Source organism: Barbus barbus, assembly GCF_936440315.1.
Source record: "Barbus barbus genome assembly, chromosome: 26".
NCBI classification, from domain to species: Eukaryota; Metazoa; Chordata; class Actinopteri; order Cypriniformes; family Cyprinidae; genus Barbus; species Barbus barbus.
In genome coordinates this window covers 9,337,796-9,359,534 of record NC_136754.1, presented here as the reverse complement: position 1 = coordinate 9,359,534, position 21,739 = coordinate 9,337,796, and the positions used below count along the sequence as shown (strand labels likewise).

Genomic DNA, 21,739 nt, shown 5'->3' with positions numbered 1-21,739 from the left:
CTGAGTGTGTGCCCTTTATAGGTGTGAAGGGAGAATGTTTAAAAGGATATGCCACCCCTGACAGGAGGGGGGCGCTGGTGCGAGAGCATACAGTCTTTCGACCGTGCGCATGGAGCTCAGACGGCATGGTGCAACAAGCCAGCAATTAGCCTTTAAGTTGTTTGTTTGTTTAATGTTACAATTCAAGCTAATTTTGGTTCAATAAACTTCAGTTATTGTTTGGAACTTCAACAAGTCTTTCTGGATCCATTGTGGTCTGCACGCGTCGGAATGTTGTATCAACACCTCCCACAGTGGCCAAGAAACAAGGGACAAAGATTGGAAAGTTGAAGCTTGTTTTTAACCACTACAATGTAATTTAAAGAAATAGTTTAATTTAGCTCAAAGGGAATCATTTATGATTTTATAGGGATTTGAACAGAATCAGTGTTATGGCGATTCACTGAACGAGCCGTATAACAAACTGCACTGGATATTAAAATCCAAGATATAGTGAAAACACTATTAAATAGCACAGTAACAAAATCGGCAGATTAAGACATTAACTTGTGAGCAGAAATCACAAGATACTTCTTTTTTCAATATAAATAAGATTTTATTTATATAAACCTAAGACATAAACTAATCTAACACATGAACACAAGCATTCACACATTCACACGTTGCAAAAAGAGAGAAAGTAAGGAAAGGAAGTTTAAGAGAATGGAAATGTGAAATCCCAAGTTTACAGCAATATGTTCAATTGCATAGACCTGAACCATCAATCACTTATTTAACCCTCGCTTTGAGTTTCTCAATGAGGCTAAAATTGGTATTAAATGCACCTGATTCAGACATTTGGACTGCTGTGTGTGAATTTGAGCACTGAGAACTGATCACGCGCTGTATGAGAACTGAAGAAGTGGAGCGTGCGCGAGAGAGAGCACTTCTATCAGTGCGTTTCCACTTATCACACCTTCATTTACTTTAAGCTAATCGACAATGAATTGTGACTCCCGGGAAAAACGGGACGTCTGGTCACCCACTCCCTAACCCTTCGTGTGCTGAGGCCATTGTTTCAGATCGCTAGTTCGCGTTTTGGTAGCCTATCCGTCCACTGCGGCTGCCATGCAAACGCACCTTATCCAATCACAGAGACACACATTTTGAACGACAAGACAGTTAACTTAGCCTATAGGATGTATTTTGAATGTCCGGTAGTCCTCAAATAACATTTTAGTCCCGTCTCGTCTTGAAGATGCGCATAAATTTCGTCATAGTTTTTATCATCAGATATTAGTTTTTAGCTCGTCTTAGTCACAGAAAAAAGGTTTGTTGACGAATATTTTTCGCCGTCGTCTTCGTCGACGAAATTAACACTGCAGTAATGGATGGCACTCCGCACCGGCCGCCCCGGAGGGCCTACCGGCTATCCCAGGCCAATCGAGTTCCCGCAGCACTTCGGTATCGTCACGTCTAGGCGGGATTCTGACTTAGAGGCGTTCAGTCATAATCCCGCAGATGGTAGCTTCGCACCAGTGGCTCCTCACCCAAGCACACGCACCAAATGTCTGAACCTGCGGTTCCTCTCATACTGAGCAGGATTACTATTGCAACGATTGCAACATCAGTAGGGTAAAACTAACCTGTCTCACGACGGTCTAAACCCAGCTCACGTTCCCTATTAGTGGGTGAACAATCCAACGCTTGGTGAATTCTGCTTCACAATGATAGGAAGAGCCGACATCGAAGGATCAAAAAGCGACGTCGCTGTGAACGCTTGGCCGCCACAAGCCAGTTATCGATGAGGAACTGACGAATTTGCTGTGTCGAGCATCGGGCTTCCAGTTTCCTCAGAGAGTCTGGGGCGTTTGGGGGTTCCATCCACGCCCTCCCCTAAGACTCGCGAGACTTCTACCTCCACCTCCGTCTGCGATGGCACAGAACTTCCCTCAGAGGTCGCGGGGACTGAACGCGCTCTCTTTCTGTTCCGGAGGTCGGGGTGGACGTGCCGCTCATGTGTACTCCGAGCCCTGTTGGAGACAAAACCACGGCCACACTCCTCGCAGACAAAAGCACCTGAGCGTTGCCTACGTCCGATACCACCGTTACAGCGCGGAGTGTGACAAACAATGGTCCGCCGCGTGGTCGAGCTCTTTCCACACAAGCGACAGCTGTATCTAACGAGCACCCCTCCGTGGCAAGTCGCAAAGTGGTTCACAACCCACATCAAGGTGCCTGCCGACACGCCACACAGAGACCATGCATAGTCCCCGAGTGGCAGCAGCACTACCACACTGGGGTCCGCGCGGAGCTCATCCGGAGTGGGGTTGGTCACGGTGAGACCTCACCCAGGGGAAGTGCCGGGTTGACCCGAACTCGGGGCTTCTTCAGCAGAGCCTCTTGCGCCGAAGGGCTCGGTATCGCTACACATAACACCCAGAGGCCTTTCCGCGCCTGCAGACCCCTCCCGCAGGCGTGTCAAAAAACGTTATTATATATGTTAGTACATACGTTATAACATGCTTTATAACATATGTTATTACATTATTATTACTATTACATATGTTATTAAATATGTTGTTACATATGTTATTATATTGTTATAACATATGTTATTATATTGTTATGACATATGTTATTACATTGTTATACCATATACGTTATTACCATTGTTATAACATACGTTATAACATGTTATTACATATGTTATTACATACTACAGACATATGTTATTACATACATACATATGTTATTACAAACATACACACATACATATTACATACGTTATAACATGATTTTACCATTATTACATGCGTTATAACATAGTTTATAACATGTTATTACAATGGTATTGCAAACATGTCATAACATATGTACAATGTAGTAACATATGTTATAACGTATATAATAACATGTATGTGTGTATGTTTGTAATAACATGTAATCATGTATGTTATAACGTATGTAATAACGTATGTTATAACAATGTAATAACATATGTTATAACCATGTAATAACATATGTTATAACAATGTAATAACATGTTATAAAAATGTAATTACATATGTTATAACAATGGTAATAACATATGTAATAACATATGTAATACCAATGTAATAACATATGTAATAACAATGATAATAACATATGTAATAACATGTATTTAATATATGTAATAACATATGTATGTATGTATGTTATATACGTTATTAAATATATACATATGTTATTACATACATATATTAAATACATATATGTTATTACATATATACATATGTTATTATCATTGTTATTACATACGTTATTACATAGTTTATAACATATGTTATTACATACGTTATTATCTTTGTTATAACATATGTTATTACATACGTTATAACATACGTTATTACCATTGTTATTACATACGTTATAACATACGTTATTACATAGTGTATAACATATGTTATTACATACGTTATTACCATTGTTATAACATACATTATTACATATACACATATGTTATTACATACATATATATGTTATTGCATATATTAATATGTTATTACATACATACATACATATATTACATACATATGTTATTACATGTTATAACAATGGTAATATCATATGTAATAACGTATGTAATAACATATGTTATAAACTATGTCATAACAATGGTAATAACGTATGTTATAATGTGTATAAATATATTATCTAATAACATATATTTATGTAATAACATATGATGTGTGTATGTATGTAATAAAATATGTATGTATGTGTGAATGTAATTACATGTATATAATACCATATATATGTATGTAATATAAGTATGTAATAACATATATGTATGTATATATGTAATTATGTAATCACATGTATGTAATAATATATGTATGTATGTAATACCATATGTAGTAACATATATATATTAACATATGTATGTAATAACGTGTGTATGTAATAACGTGTGTGTGTGTAATAACGTGTGTATGTAATACCATTTGTATGTAAATAACACATGTATATAATAACATATATATGTATGTGATAACATATGTATGTAAATATGTAATCACATATATATGTAGCTAATAACATATGTAATAATAATGGTAATAACATATGTAATAACATATGTTATAAACTATGTTATAACAATGGTAATAACTTATGTTATAACAATGGTAATAACATATGTTATAACAGTGTAATAACATATGTTAAAGCAATGGTGATAACGTATGTAATAACTTATTTTATAAGATATCTATAAATATATGTATGTAATAACATGTATGTATGTGTGAATGCAATAACATATGTATAAAATAACATATGAATGTATGTAATAACATGTATGTATGTGTGTATTTAATAACATGTATGTATGTATGTAATAACATATGTTATAATAATGGTCATAACATATGTAATAACGCATGTTATAAACTATGTTATAACAATGGTAATATATTATGTTATAACAATGGTCATAACATATGTAATAACGTATGTTATAAACTATGTTATAACAATGGTAATAACATATGTAATAACAATGGTAATAACGTATGTTATAACAATGGTAATAACATGTATTATCAATGGTAATTATATGTTATAACAATGGTAATAACATATGTTGAAACAATATAATAAAATATGTAATAACAATGGTAATAACGTTTGTAATAATGTATGTTTGTATGTAAAAACTTATGTATGTAAATATGTGATAACATATATATGTATGTATGTGATAACGTATGTATGTAATAACATGTTTTTAATAACATATGTATGTATGTAATAACATATGTATATATGTAATAACATATGTATGTATGTATGTAATAACATGTATGTAAGTATGTAATAACATATGTATGTATTTATGTATGTAATAACACATGTATATAATAACATATATATGTATGTAATAACATGTATGTATGTATGTTTGTGTGTAATAACTTATGAATAACAATGATAATAACATGTTATAACAATGGTAATAACACATGTAATAACGTATGTAATAATATATGTTATAACAATGGCAATAACATATGTAATAACGTAAGTAATAACCTATATTATTACCATTGTTATAACATATATTACATACGTTATTACATATGTTATTACCATTGTTGTAACATATGTTATTACATACGTTATTGCCATTGTTATAACATAGTTTATAACATACAATATTACATATGTTATTACTATTGTTATAACATATTATATTACCATTGTTATAACATAGTTTATAACATATGTTATTACCATTATTATAACATGCGTTATAACATGTTATTACATATGTTATTACATGCATACATACATACATATATGTTATTACATACATACATACATATATGTTATTACTTTACTTTACTTTACTTTTGTCATTTAGCAGACGCTTTTGTCCAAAGCGACTTACAAATAAGAAAAAGTAACTAAAACTAAAAAGTTACAACTCTATAAATACTATCTACCCACATATTTAAGAAAATAAAGAAATTAAATAAAAAGCTACTACTATCCCTTGCCGGTGTCCCTGCCCGGTGGAGTCGCACGGTAGAGTCGATGGTCTTTACACTCTTTACTTTTTTACTTTTGTCATTTAGCAGACGCTTTTGTCCAAAGCGACTTACAAATAAGAAAAAGTAACTAAAACTAAAAAGTTACAACTCTATAAATACTATCTACCCACATATTTAAGAAAATAAAGAAATTAAATAAAAAGCTACTACTATCCCTTGCCGGTGTCCCTGCCCGGTGGAGTCGCACGGTAGAGTCGATGGTCTTTACACTCTTTGGTCTTCACACTAAGAGGGCTTCACACGACGACTGCCGCGACCGCTGCCGCGGTATAATAACCTTTATTATACCAAACCAACAAATGATCATTTCAATTCAGCTGGACCCACTTTCCTGTTTATCAACTACAAATGGCCAAGCAAGTGCACACACTGACAAGATACACGATACAGTACGAGACCAAACGCGATTTCAGCAACTCTCATCCTAGTAAACAAAATAAGCGTTTCCTAGCAACGGCAAATGCGCTAAACACTGAGACAAGTAAATACACTTACGAGCTGATTTTAAACTTCCGCTGATAGACTGCTTCTCTTAAAGACCACTTCATTACACTGCCTTCTGCTGGCGCTTGAACCCACTTTCCTGTTTATCAACTACAAATGGCCAAGCAAGTGCACACACTGACAAGATACACGATACAGTACGAGACCAAACGCGATTTCAGCAACTCTCATCCTAGTAAACAAAATAAGCGTTTCCTAGCAACGGCAAATGCGCTAAACACTGAGACAAGTAAATACACTTACGAGCTGATTTTAAACTTCCGCTGATAGACTGCTTCTCTTAAAGACCACTTCATTACACTGCCTTCTGCTGGCGCTTGAACCCACTTTCCTGTTTATCAACTACAAATGGCCAAGCAAGTGCACACACTGACAAGATACACGATACAGTACGAGACCAAACGCGATTTCAGCAACTCTCATCCTAGTAAACAAAATAAGCGTTTCCTAGCAACGGCAAATGCGCTAAACACTGAGACAAGTAAATACACTTACGAGCTGATTTTAAACTTCCGCTGATAGACTGCTTCTCTTAAAGACCACTTCATTACACTGCCTTCTGCTGGTATGTATCATATGTTGTTACATACATACATATGTTATTACATATATATGTTATTAAAAACATATGTTATTACATACATACATGTTATTACATACATACATATATTTTATTACATATTTACATACATAAGTTTTTACATACAAACATACAGTATTACAAACGTTATTACCATTGTTATTACATACGTTATTACCATTGTTATAACTTATGTTATTACCATTGTTATAACTTATGTTATTACCATTGTTATAACATAGTTTATAACATATGTTATTACATATGTTATTACCATTGTTATAACATATGTTATTACATACATTATTTCATATGTTATTACCATTGTTATTACCATAACATACGTTATTACCATTGTTATAACATATGTTATTACATACGTTATTACATACCTTATTACATATGTTATTACCATTGTTATAACATATGTTATGGCCATTATTATAACATACGTTATAACATGTTATTACATACATACATATGTTATTACATGCAGACATACGTGTTATTACATACATACATACATGTGTTATTACATTATATATATATGTTATTACATACATACATATGTTATTACATATGTTATTACATACATACATATTTTGTATGTATGTAATAGCATATGTATTTAATTACTTTCAACTCACCAAACTCGGGTTAAAATTAGAGCTCCACGAGCCCTATCCGACGCCACCCTCCCCGAACCTAAGGTCCCTCGGGGGCCGGAGATACAGGCCCCCAAATTTGAAAGATTGACCGAGAATAACTCACCCTAGGTGGCGACAAACTCGGGGTAATATTAGAGCTCTACGACTCCTATCCGACGCCACCGTCCCCGAGCCTAAGGTCCCTCAGGGGCTGGAGATACTCGGGGTGTAAAATCAGGCCTTCGCTCTAGGCACCCCGACCCACCTCTCGCACCCCTCCTAACCGCTTCCCGAACCGGTCGCCGGCCACCCTCTCCTCCGGGGTCCCCCGGAGAACCACCCCGACCTGTTCACCGGCCAAACCCGGGACTCCCACACTTAAGCCCGGGTCACTGACTTAGCCAACCCGCGCCCTACAGAGAACCGGGTCACTGGTCACCCCGGGAGAACTTTACCTCTGGTCACCCCGGGAGAGACTCACCGCTTATCTACGACTTGATTCTCTGCTACCTGCCCTTGTGATCTTGCTCTATGGAATTCCGACTGTTTTGCTGCCTGCCCTGACTCCTGCCCGGTATCGTTTCTGCCTCTGTTCTGCCTCTGATATTCCTGCCATTGTTGATAGAACGCTGCCTGTTTGACCCTGCTTTTGATTAAGTTATCTGCAAATGGATCCACATGCTTCTGACCCATCATTACAGAAGACTTCGCCAACTACAGATCCAGCAGCCATGTATCAACTCACCTCCGAGGTTTCAGCTCAGGCTGCCATGCTAACGTCTCATCAACAACAACTCCACCGCCTTACGTCTGTCACGGAGGAGCTGGTGAGGACTCTGCAAACACTTCAACTAACCACACCACCGCCGAACCCACCAGTACCTGAGCCTCAGCCCTAACGTAAACCTCCCTACAACAAACCCACAACTATCCTTCCCGGAGAAGTTTGATGGCTCTCCGGACAAGTGTAAGGGATTTTTGTTACAATGCTCGCTGTTTATGGATCAGCAACCATATGTTAAACTGTTATATCCCACTGACAAGAGCCGTGTATCATTTATCTGTTTCCTATTAACTGGCCGGGCTCTTGACTGTGCTACTGCAGTATGGGAGGGAGGAAGCATGGCATTTCCTTCATATGCCAACTTTCTCAAACAGTTTCGAGAAGTATTCGAACACACAGCTGGTGGCAAGGAGGCAGGAGCTCCGCCAAGGGAGAGACATGGCAGCTGACTACTCTCTCACTGTTTGCACACTTGCAGCTCAGACCGGTTGGGGTAACGGTCCCTTGAAGCTGCTATATCGTAAGGGTCTATTAATTGAACTTCAAACTGAACTGGCTTGTCGCAATGAAGGATGCCGGAACAGTTTATCAATCCACCTCGATAATCTGCTACGTTCACGACATCCTTCACAACACGCACCCACTCAAGCCCCTGCCTTCACTTTCACTCCAGAACCTGAACCCATGCAAGTAGGAGTCACTCATCTGTCTGCGAAGGAAAGAGAACGCAGAGTAAGAAATCACCTCTGCCTATACTGCGGGTTATCGGGTCACCTACGGGCCAACTGTCCAACTCGACCATCCATCAAGGATACCACGGCAGTGAGTTCATCTTCTAATAGTTTAAATGTACCCATCTCTAACACCTATGATTGTTACAATTGAGACGATGGCTTTAATCGACTCTGGGGCAGCAGGAAATTTCATTTATATCAACTTTGCTAATTCTCTCAAACTTCCTCTCCTTCCATGTGGATCCCGCTTGGCAGTGGCGGCGCTAGACGGTCGCCCTTTAGGCACAGGACTGGTCAAATTCACCACCCAAGACCTCATTCTAAAAGTCAGATCCTTCCACACCGAATTATTTAGTCTCTTCGCCATTGATTCACCACAAAATCCTACTGCCATCAAAATCAGAATGATTGGAGCCGGTTCCTGATCTGGGCCGAGTACGCCCAGAATTCGCTACGCAAAGAGAACCCTCAACCAGACTTGCCCCATTCCAGTGTGTTCTCTGCTTCCAGCCGCCTCTGTTTCCCTGGTCAGGAGAACCCTCTGAACTCCCTGCAGTCAACGACTGGCTTACAATGAGCGAGAACACTTGGGATGCAGCCCATGTGCATCTACAACGAGCTGTACGACGAACTAGGGAACAAGTTGATCGCCGGAGAAGGGAGTGACCAGAATATGCCCCTGGACAATGGATCTGGCTCACCACTAGAGACCTACGACTCCGACTGCCCAGCAATAAATTAAGTCCCAGGTACGTAGGTCCATTCAAAATATTCTGACAAATCACTCCAGTTTCATATCGTTTAGCTTTACCTGCCAATTATCGTATCTCACCCACCTTTCATGTCTCCCTGCTTAAGCCTGCCGGTGGTCCCAGGGGAGAGAGGGACCAGAAAGAGGTCGCTGACGAGAGGACCCCTCCCATCATCGTGGACGGTGAGGAGGCTTCGGGTCAAAGAGATTCTGGATTCTCGACACCGTGTTGCAATACCTGATAGATTGGGAGGGATATGGCCCAGAGGAAAGATCCTGGGTCAACGCCCATGACCTCTTGGATCCCACACTTACCACTGAATTTCACCAAGCTCATCCAGACAAACCTGCACCACATGCTCGTGGAAGACCTCGGCGTCAAAATGCCCCTCGCGTCCGGAGCCGCTCGCAGGGGAGGGGCTCTGTCATGAATCAGACCTCTGTGGCCCTCTCCGATGGCCACCGGAGGGCACCCTGCCCTGAGTATTGACTTTCCCAGACTCCATTTCCCATGCACCCATTCAGAGACTAATCACCTGCACAGGTGTTCCCCATTATCCACCACTACTTAAACAGCACTCACACTCGCGCTCATAGCGAAGTCTTGTTTTGCCCCGGCTGACGTTTCTGAGCGTTTACCTTGTGATTCTGTGACCCTTTTGTGTATGATCTTGGACTGTTTGATTACTGTTCATTCTCTGCTGCCTGCCCTTGTGATCTTGCTCTTTGGAACTCCGACTATTTTGCTGCCTGCCCTGACTCCTGCTCGGTATCGTTTCTGCCTCTGATATTCCTGCCATTGTTGATTTGAACACTGCCCGTTTGACCCTGCTTTTGATTATTAAAGTTATCTGCAAATGGATCCACATGCTTCTGACCATTACAGGTAGACTGTCTACTTCTGTTTTGTTTGTGCACATTGCTGACCATAAAGAAGTGATTGCAAAAACGGTGATACAGTTTATTTTTTGAGAAATCAAAGAGTGCTGAATATGCCTATATATATATATATAGTTTTTAATAAAAAAATGTAAAAAGTAATCACAGAGAAAGTGTCAGTCCTCTGTCGTGTGTGTCGTGTTCCTGCCTCTTGTTTCCATATTTGGTTTGTTTCCTGTCCATGTCTGATGTGATTATTAGTTAATGCTTGTCCAGCCGTGTTTGTCTAATTATCCATGATTATCCTGTGTATTTATAGTCCTGTCTGTTCAGTGTAATGTCGTCTGGTCTACTCGTTACTCCCCGGTGTTCCTGTCTGTCAGCCTTGCCCTGCCCTGATGTCTTCATTAAAGACTGTTATTATTTGAGCTACATCCTCGTCTGCGTGTTCCTCGTTCCTCCCTGCTGTGTGAAAGAGGACCAGACCAATACAGTAAGCGGCACCCCTTCACCTCGTTTTGTTTCATTTTTTCTAGTTTTTGCTTTGTTCCTGTTTGTTTGTCCTGCGGCATGGAAGTCGCCACTCGTCCTTCTGCCCTAGCCCGCGACATGTCGGTGTGGGAGTTCGGCAGGATTGCAGCGAGTCCATGAGACGCGAGCCTTCAAGCCTGCCATTCGCGGGAGATCACGCCGCCGCAGAATGTATCCCTTTTACAGAGATACATTCACACTTTATGGATTGATTCACCTGTGTTTGGATCATAGGCATTTCCAGTATTAAGGAAGACGTATTTGTAAATCAGAGTGTGTAAACCATTATAAAAGGGTCCAACGCTTTGTGGTCCAAAAGAGGTCAACAGAGAGGCTGAGAAAGCCACTTTAGGAGCTAAAAAATAAACAAACATAAAAATTAGATTTCAAATGATGCCACGTTTACATTATTGTTCAAAAGTTTGGGGTTGGTAAGATTTGTTTGTTTTTAAAATAAGTCTCTTAAGGCTGCATTTATTTGACTTGACTTTATAATGTCTTTACTGTCACATTTGATGTTGAATGCATCCCTGCTGAATAAAGTATTCATTACTATACCAAAAGTGTAACTTAAGCTCTGTACAAACAGCAGTACCGTTGAGCTGTGTAAGAATTACAGAACCTCAGACACTTTGAACTTCTGAGATGGACAACACACACACAGTGCATTAACATACAGACATCTGACTCCACATCCCACTGAGAGAAAATGCGGGAAAACGCCTCTCTGAAATATGCATCAGTTCCTTTTCATCCACTCTTCCCCTCACCCACCCTTCCTTTCACTCAACTCACTCAGAATGGTCAATAGAAGAATGTAATATTCTACATTAATGCAAGTGTTATTTACAGTCATGTTTGGTATCATTTGAATTGTCTCAGGGCGACTGGTACAATGGTCTCATTCTTATAAGAAGTAAACTAAAAGGTAATACAGATCCTAAGAGTTCAGAGATATTTTGCATACTGTGTAGAGGGTGGGTCAGTTCCCAGTGGTTTTCATGCAAATTACCTTCTGTCCAAAAGGTGCTAACTCGACTTGATTAAATTGCAAATGACAATTGTTAGTTCCTGTCTTCACCTCGGGGGGTGTTGGTCTTGGTCTGAGGTACTTAAGGAGAATGTAGCAAAAGGATCGGGGCGATTTCTGTAGCCAGAAGCCCGTAGTGTGGTATGTCTGAATACTCACACTATGTATTTCTATAAAGTCAGGTTTGCATTCTTTACTCATAGATTTATCTTTGAGAATTCTATGTTTTGTATTGATATGATTTGATCTCTTTGAATTGCTGTGGAATTGAGATAATACATACAGTATTTACCTGACTGAGAATAAATTGTTACATTTGACCTTATTCTGTTTTACTCTGTAATTATTGACTCTAGTAGATTACGTTGCATCCTTGTTAAAGACATGAGCAACCGAATGAACGAGTAAATATAAAGTCAAGAGTTAACTAGAATAATCAAATATCAGAAGAATACAAATTAGAAATAGACAAGCAATCAATTTGTATTTCAAGCTAAATACGAGGTCAAGCTAAATACAAGACTCCATTTTATCATTTAATCTGATAATGATATTTCCCCCCATTTTAAATTCATATCCATTTAAAGGTTAGATTTTTGTAATTTTTTTAAATAAAAGATCAAAAGGATTAACAACGCATATTAATTTTCACAGCCTTCTTTGATCATTTAAAATCATTTAAGGGTGCTGATATTTTTGGCCATGACTGTATCTGCATATTGGAGTTGATTGTTTTTTTTGGGTGGGTGGGTGGCTGGGCTGTGGTGGGGGGTTACTTACATTCACGTAAAATGAAATTGTTTTGATTTTACATTTTAGATTGAAAAAAAAAGTGCCTGTGATCAAGTTTTAGTGAACTTTCTGCAAAAAGTTTCTGCAAATTTGTGTGGCATTATTGCAAAAGTGGGCTCTTTAAATGCCTCAAACAACAAAAACAAATTCTAACCTTTGAGAAAAATACTGTTTTTAAAGTATTTTATAATGTTGCAATATATAATTTATAAAATATCAGAAAAGTTGTGAGCAGAAAAATGAATGGATCTCTATGGGCCTCTGCTGGATATATATGGTCATTACACTTTTTTTTTTCTCAAAAACTAATTTCTACAAGTTTTCGCTCTAACCAGCAGATGGCAGAATTTTACACCTAACACCGAGATCAATATCCAGAAACAACTTAAATCAAATTTAGTCATCATTTAACTGAATTTTTTTCATAAAAATTTAATATTTCACATACAAGCTAATGGTGTAGTCGAGGAATTTTGTTGTAAATAGATACAACAAAAGGAAGTCGTGGACTAATGGTTAGAGTCGGACTCGTAATCCAAAGGTTGCGGGTTCGAGTCTCGGGCTGGCAGGGATTGTAGGTGGGGGGAGTGAATGTACAGCGCTCTTTCCACCCTCAATACCACGACTGAGGTGGCCTTGAGCAAGGCACTGAACCCCCAACTGCTCCCCGGGTGCCGCAGCATAAATGGCTGCCCACTGCTCCGGCTGTGTGTTCACTGCTGTGTGTGTGCACGTTGGATGGGTTAAATGCAGAGCACAAATTCCAAGTATGGGTCACCATACTTGGCAGTATGTCACTTCACTTCACAAAAGAACTTCATATCCCAAAACACAGCTTTAATGTATAGATTAGAAGTAAACAAACAAAAAGATATGTTATTTGTATGATTAAAAATGTATATATTTTTTTACAATTACTCAATTTTGGGGTCATATGTATACAGGAAATGAGGACCATTTGAAGGTTAAATAATACAAAATAACAAACAAATAATCTTACTATAAAGAAAACAGATCAAAATAACAACAAAAATAAACGGGTAACAAGAAATCTAAAACTATACCTTGTTCTCCATTTAAACCAGGAGCTAAATCCTTTTGGACTCCTTGTAAACCGTGAACCTTTGAAATCATGACCATGTGCGTCTAGCTTTCGTTCCGTACTGAAATGTTTGGCGCGGACTCGCACTATATCCGCTCACGCCAATGACCGTCAAAATAAAAGACTTCTGTTACCATAACAAAAATAAAATGAAACAACATACAAATTATCAAGAATAAAATCGACACCAAACTAAAAATTATGAAGACTTGGAAAAAAAAAATACAGTTAAATCATTAACAGAGACAAAAGTGGAGATGTTTGGCCATAATGCACAGTGCCATGTTTGGTGAAAACCTAAAGGGCATATCAGCACAAACACCTCAAAGACAAGCATGCTGGTGGAAGGCTGATGATTTTGGGTTTGTTTTGTATCCACAAGACCTGGGCACCTCACAGTCATTGAATTGACAATGAACTCCACTGTATATAAGTATTCTAGAGTCAAATATGAGGTCACCCATCTGACAGCTAAAGCTTGGCCAAGATTGGGTCATCCAGCAAGACAATGACTATGCAAGAAACATCTCATGGATGCACTGGGACGCATCCTCAGTGATGTCTCCTGGGATCATTGGGTGTTTCGGGTCTACACCCTCGCCCAGGCGACCCAGCCAGGGTTGATCAAGCCCCGACTTGCGTCCTAGTAGCAGTCCACGGATCAGCCCTCTTAATCCAAAGCCACCTTGTGGCCTTCTCTGCGGCTTCGCTTGCGGATTGAATGGTCCTCTTCTTGGCCACCCCTGTAACGCCCAAACGACTGAGGACTTTGCAAAGTGAACATCCTGCAAAGCCTCTACAGCCGACTTCTATAGGCTCATAGAAGGTTCTCCAGCCTCTCTCCCTGCACTCCTCCACCAGTTCCTGGTACTTAGCGCGTTTCCTTTCATTGGCTTCCTCAATACGCTCTTCCCAGGGCACCGTAAGTTCCAGCATGATCAGCTGTTTTGAAACCTCGGAGGTAACTATCATGTCTTGGCGGAGACTGGTTGTTACAATATGCTGAGGAAACCTCAGCTGTTTTCCCAGGTCAACCTGCAGCTGCCAGTCCGAGGCTTTATGGAGGAGGCCTGTTGTTAATTGTGGGCGTGCCCGGGGTTTCTCTCCAGCTTTGATGAAGAGAACTGCCTTCTTTTGAGCATGATGGTACTTGCTGGTGCTAATGGCTGAGGCTAAACTCTCAGCAATTGCCTTGAGCACCTGGTCATGGCGCCAACGATAGCGACCATCAGCCAGAGCCTTTGGGCAGCTGCTGAGGAGATGTTCTAAAGAGCCTCTTCCAGAGCAAAGAAGGCAGGAAGGTGTTTCGCTCTTCCCCCAGACATGGAGGTTTGCTGGGCTTGGCAGGACATCATAGACAGCTTGTACCAGGAAACGGACCCGATGGAAATCTGCCTGCAAGATGTTTGCCCAGGTGATCCTGCGCTGCACAGTACTCTCCCACCTAGTCCACGCTCCCTGCTGCCGGAGTCCCACCGCCCTGCTCACTCGCTCTTCCTCCACGCCTGCTCTGACCTCTTCCTGGAGTAGATGGTGTCTTTCCTTACCGCGGGCCTGGCTATCCAGGGTCTTTGGGGAATAACCCAAGCCCTCTCTGCCGGTCGCCACAGTGCCCACCAGTGCCTTTTGTCTCAGGCGTGACTCTGCCACCTCCACTGCTTTCCTAGTGGTTCCTAATTATAATAATAATAATTAGTTAAATTTTTATAGCGCTTTTCTAGGCACTCAAAGCGCTTTACATAGTAAGGGGGTATCTCCTCATCCACCCCCAGTGTGTAGCATCCACCTGGATGATGCGGCGGCAGCCATAATGTGCCAGAACGCCCACCACACACCAGATTATTGGTGGAGAGGAGACAGAGTGATGAAGCCAATGTATATGGGGTTGATTAGGAGGCCATGATAGTCAGAGGCCAATGCGCAAATTCCTCCAGAATGACGTGAGAGACTGATAAAATCATACAGAAAATGAATGCTTAAGTTATTAAGTTATGAATGCTAGAATAAGTTATTGCTGTTAAAAGTGGATCTACAGGCAATTGAATCCTAGGGTGTCCTAACTTTGTCACACATGGCTTTTCCATCTTTGCTTTGTTTTTTGTTAAATAAATAATGACACAGTGTGAGGTTTTATTTTCAAAATTTTAAGACCTGCCAAGGACCAGATAATTTTTTATGTCCTGATACATTGAAAACATGGAATTCAATAGAGTCTCCTAACTTTTTCACATGACTGTATATATATATATACACTGCCCTCCAAAAGTTTGGAAACACCCCTGGCAAAGTGTGATTTTGGACAATATCAACATAAATCCTTATCATTTTTTGGTGCAAATACATTACAGTAACTTGACATTATCATTGAAGACCATCAATAAAACATAATAATGGCAATATATACATGTCAAAGTCAGACATGCCCCTTTGCCAGCTGTGATGCCTGGTTACTGATTTAAACTTGGCCCAGGTTTTTAAAAGATTTTTGGGTCAGCACACCTTAATACTGTAGCTTCAACAATTGATTGCCAATTCAAAGTCAATGTTTGAATAAACTGACAGCTCGGATGCCCAGATTATGCAGAGCTGTAATAGCTATGAATATTTTGATGAATCGAAAATTAAAAAAAATTTCTATGTATAAACTGTTTATGTAATAAAATGTGTTTTCGTAGTTTGTGTTGTCCCTTAGTGCAAAATTATCACAAATTAAAAAAGATTCGTTCCAATATTGTCCAAAACCCCACTTTTCTAGGGCGTTTCCAAACTTTTGGAGGGCAGTGTATATATAGGTGATGTAAACATTCCTGTATCAGACAAAGGTGATATTAATAACACAAATGAAAAGGCAAGAATTTCTGATTCCTGTATGTGCACTGTGGAAACCCTACAAACTGTAGGGAAATGATGTGCATTGAACAATTGTATGATTACAGATTACAGAACATTGTTATGATTAAAGAACATTTATGATTACAGAACTTTGTGCAAGTTTTGATCACATGGGGAAAAGCAGATGCCCACTAAAGGTGCTGTGATGGTAATCATTGTCAAAAAGCCACAAATCAGGATAGAGATTCACACATACTTCATATCCCCCTTTTCCAGCAGCAGAGAAACTCCATTTGAAGAGGCGATAAAACTACTGTCTTGCTGTGCATAAATTGAGATTTTATGCTGGCCATTCTTGAAAAGGCCTGCAGAAACCCCTTTACCTTGACTTCCATAGGCCTTTGAGAAAACCCTGAATGCATACACTCCCTTCATGGGTGCTGTAAAAGTTCCTGTATCAGACACAAATGGCTTAAGTCAACTAAACTCTCCCTTTAACTTCAAAGGATTATAAAAATGTTACATTTACAGTATATGAAGTGATTTATTGTACCTGTGTTTGCATCATAGACATCTCCAGTATTGAGGAAGATGTGTTTGTAAATCAGGGTGTGTAAACTACTGTGTGGTCCGGTAGTGGATGACAGAGATACTGAGAAAGCCACTTTTGAAACTAAAGATATTTTGAAAATGTTGATAAACTGATAAATAATTTATTTAAAATGTTGTGGTTAAGATTACGAAGACATGTTTATGATTTTTCATTAACAAAATTAATAACTTTTCAGTGCATACACTAAAAAAACAAACTACCAATTCACTTTTAAACCATTCACAATGCTTCGGACGAGTTCTTTAGTGTTGTTAGATTTTAAAAATAAAATAATTTATTGCATTGGAAATCTTTTTTATGGTAAGACTTGGTTTATGGGCAGAATCTACAAAGAAGAAACCATTCTAGTTTACCTTTTGATGTTTAGCTTACTTTTTAAAGCTATTTGTATACTTAAAGTTCTAGATATGTTCTTAAAAAACATTTGTAAATAGTATCACATTACCTGTATTCTCTGTTGTTAGTCGCTCCATTTCCTTCTCCATAGATTCCATCCTTGTTTCCATTATCTTCATATTTTCAAGGATATTTATGTTTGGTGAAAATAAATCATCTGCTGGTATAGCCCATATATTGAGCATTAAAACGGTTATAATCAACATTATTTACTGTTTTGTCTGTTACTAGTGATGTATCAGCTGAATTAGCATTCTCTTAGTCCTAAAGACCACAACTTGTGAAATTGTTTAAATTGTCCAATAGACTTTGGACTGCAAAGTCCATTTTCGTCTATTTTTAAAATACCAGTGACCACAATGGAAATTGTGTATATTATCCTCGACAGTTTTGAAATGTGCATGAATTAGTCTTTATGGCATTTTTTGTATTATGTTTGAAATTGTCAAATAAAACAAACAAACAAACAAAGCTACATTTTGAAGCAATATTTGTTTTAGGCAGTAACTATAAAATGGAACATGCAACTGTGTTTACATTAAACAATATTGTACTTTTTAAATTTTGTTTAAATATTATTTTGCCCAATTCTTTTCCATATTGTTGAGCTTTAAATTCTGTTGGATCAAAGTCTCTTTATTGATACTGCATGAAGACAATAATGATCAGTGACCCACACAGAAAACAGTAAAAGATCAATATAATGGAAAAATGAGACACTACTATTTTGATAAAATCCATTCTGTGGGTTACATTTGGCACATTGACACACACGTGTTAAATATGTAACATGGCCAAACATGTATACCATAATGCTGAAATTTAATACACCAAGATTTTTAGTCTACAGTTAGTTACTGTGAAAAATAAAATCATATACCAATACCATATAGGTGTTACGTAAGTAGGACAAGACAGGGAGATGGTTAATGAGATATTTATTAATCAACAGATGAGCAGATGACGGAGATGGCAGGTGAGTGAACGACTTGTCAATCCTTGAATGAAACGACGGAGCTTGAACTTGAAACTTTGATTCCACAGGAGCAGCGGAGAACACGGAAGATCGGAGGAGACACACACCGCAGACAAGGAGCAGACACACGGAGATCGCTGGAGCAGACACACGGGAGTTCCTAGGAGCAGGGAGAGCAGGTAAGTTCAATAGCAGATAAGTACACGGGACGCTACAGTGATTAAGGCTGTAGCAGCTTTAGCAGTCCTCTTTGCATTAACGAGACCGGACATCAAGTGTTGGCTGGTGTGTGGCTTTATAGGAGAAGATAACGAGGGCCATGATGAGGAGCAGGTGAACGTGATGAGTGGCAGGTGGAAACAGGTGTGTGTGTGAGACGTGACGGGTGAAAAGCAGGCCGATCTGTAACAATAGGCCTATTTTAATTTTCAAAGGTTTTAGAGAAAGATCTTGTATAACTTAGCTCCATGTATACTTGCCTCATATGGTGCCATAAACAAAGCTGAGGTATCAGTTATGCTATATATCAAATTGACTTAATATGTATTACGGTACTTGTCAAATTCATTTACGCACAGACAGAAAAAAAACCAATAATATTGAACATTTTGTATGATTACACTCTTGATAAAGATGCTAATGAGTAAACCTTGTGTATTTTCCGTTCACATGGGGAAAAGCAGATGTCCACTAAAGGTGCTGTGATGATGTTCATTGTCAAAAATCCAATATCCAGGATAGAGATTTACATATATTTTATCCTCCTTTTCCAGCAGCAGAGAAACTCCATTTGAAGAGCCGATAAAACCAGCGTCTTGCCGTGCATATGTTGAGATTTCATGCTGGCCGTTTCTAAACAGGCCTGCGACAACTGCTTTATCTTGACTTCCGTGGGCCTTAGAGAAAACCCTGAATGCATACACTCCCTTCATGGGTGCTGTAAAGATTCCTGCATCAGACGGAAAAAAAATTACTTAAATCATTCAAGATTTAAAATATTCACAGTAGGCTATATGAAGTGATTCATTGTACCTGTGTTTGCATCATAGGCATCTCCAGTATTGAGGAAGATGTGTTTGTACATCAGGGTGTGTAAACTACTGTGTGGTCCATTAGAGGAGGACAGTGAAACTGAGAAAGCCACTTTTGAAACTACAACATAAAATATGCAAATTAGATTACATTATTGGAAATGATTTCATTAAAACCCCTTTTCAAGGATTACCTTCAATAAAGCAAGTAAATAACTGAAATTCTTTATAAACAACACTACCTTACAGTTTTAAAGATTAAATGGACATATAAAGTTAAGTATAAATCATAAGTTTAAGTATTTAATGTTTGTGGCTATAGCAGGTTTTTATAGCAGATTAAGGCTACACATTTATGAGTCATATATAGAAAATAGCAAAATTGTAATTTATGGTAGAACATATTTACCTTCATTTTGTTTTATTAGGTCATCCATTTTGTTCTTTACATCATTTGTTGTTCCACGCATAGTCTCCAGTTCTTTTGCTTGTGCTAAATAAGCATTAATTCATTTATAAAAAAAAACAATTTCTGATCAGTTATAAGCCTTGACATTTTTGATAGGCTGTTTTATAAGTGAGATTTGTCAATGACAAAATACCTTCATTTTCTTTTAATAGTTCATCCATTTTGATCTTTGTGTCCTCCAGCTTTTTTGTTTGTGCTAAAATGACGAACAATCATTAAGCGCATACATGGACAACGATATACTTTTGAACAATCCACATTCTATTGCACTGGAAAATATTTTTATAGTAGGATGTATTAATCTATGTCTAGGAAACCAGTAGCTTTTTGATACTCCATTAAAATTCTCTGTTCTTAAAAACACATTTGTTAATAGCGTCACATTACCTGTATTTTCTGTTCTTAGTCGCTCCATTTCCTTCTCCAAGGATTCCATCCTTGTTTCCATGATCTTTATTTTCCCCAGTTCTTCAAGAATGTTTATGTTTGGTAAAAATAAATCATTTGCTGGTATAGCCCACACATTGAGCATTAAAACTGTTATAAAAATCAACATTATTTACTGTACTGTCTGGTACTAATAGTATATCGACTGCGTAACACTCTTTGTCTTAAAGACCACAAGTTGCGTAACTGTTTAAACAGACTCTGGACTGCAAAAACTACATTTTGAAGCAATAATTGGTGAAAGCCACATGGAAGTGACAGCTGACAAAACACTGTAATAATGCTGGATTACATTTTCCCATAAATTGCCTTAAAAAGCATGTAGGTAGTAACATGGTTTTGTTCAATCATGTTAAAGAAAGATTCATTACAGCTTTTCAGTAGTGCCCTAATGTTTCTTTTACTTGCCTTTAGCAATATATAGCTTTATTCATGTAATATGCATGGAATTTTATTTATGACGTGAGAATTGTTAGTGTCTACACATCAAACTGCAATTCAGCACTGGTCCGACTGAGCCAGTAGAAAAAAAATCCTTAGCGTTGAGCCCTGCTCTTGATATACAAAGATGCTGGTGAGTAAACCTTGTGTGTTTGCTGTTCACATGGGGAAAATCAGATGTCAGCCATAGGTGCTGTGATGGTGTTCATTGTCCAATTCCTTTGCTTGTGCTAAAATAATAATAATCCTTAATAGATAAGCATTAATTCATTTACAAAAACATTTCTCATCAGATGTAAGCCTTGACATTTTTGATTGTCTCTTTTTAAATGTAGCCCAAAAATGTGAGATTTGACAATGACAAAAATGTAACCATCCATTTTGATCTTTGTGTTCTCCAGCTTCTTTGTTTGTGCTAAAATAATGAACAATGAATAACATATCAGTGCATACATGGACAATGATTTACTTTTGAACAGTCCACACTGTTTTATGTTTATGTTTTTTGAAAATCATCTGCTGGTATAGCCCACACATTGAGCATTAAAACTGTTGTAAAAATCAACATTATTTACCGTACTGTTGTCTGTTAGTGTTGTATCAGCGTGTATCAGAGGGACA

General features: G+C 38.3%; 1 protein-coding gene across 1 annotated transcript; it reads right to left on the bottom strand.

Annotated features, from left to right (window-relative positions):
• Positions 1-18,675: 18,675 nt before the first annotated feature.
• Positions 18,676-20,823, bottom strand: cbln10 (cerebellin 10). Its single transcript, XM_079378650.1, has 6 exons — positions 20,618-20,823; positions 20,364-20,426; positions 20,171-20,254; positions 19,763-19,882; positions 19,380-19,679; positions 18,676-18,890 (listed from the first exon to the last, which is right to left on the bottom strand). Exons 1-5 carry the CDS (start codon positions 20,784-20,786, stop codon positions 19,396-19,398), a joined length of 720 nt encoding a protein of 239 aa, XP_079234776.1. The 5' UTR covers positions 20,787-20,823; the 3' UTR covers positions 18,676-18,890; positions 19,380-19,395.
• Positions 20,824-21,739: the final 916 nt, after the last annotated feature.

What these genes read in the sequence shown, in the direction of transcription:
- cbln10 (XM_079378650.1), bottom strand. Translation starts at nt 20,786, where the DNA reads ATGTTGATTTTTATAACAGTTTTAATGCTCAATGTGTGGGCTATACCA. An exon ending in ACTAAGAACAGAAAATACAG is followed by an intron (nt 20,427 to 20,617) that starts GTAATGTGACGC and finishes TCGTCATTTTAG; the next exon opens with CACAAACAAAAAAGCTGGAG. An exon ending in TGCCTATGATGCAAACACAG is followed by an intron (nt 19,680 to 19,762) that starts GTACAATGAATC and finishes CGTCTGATGCAG; the next exon opens with GAATCTTTACAGCACCCATG.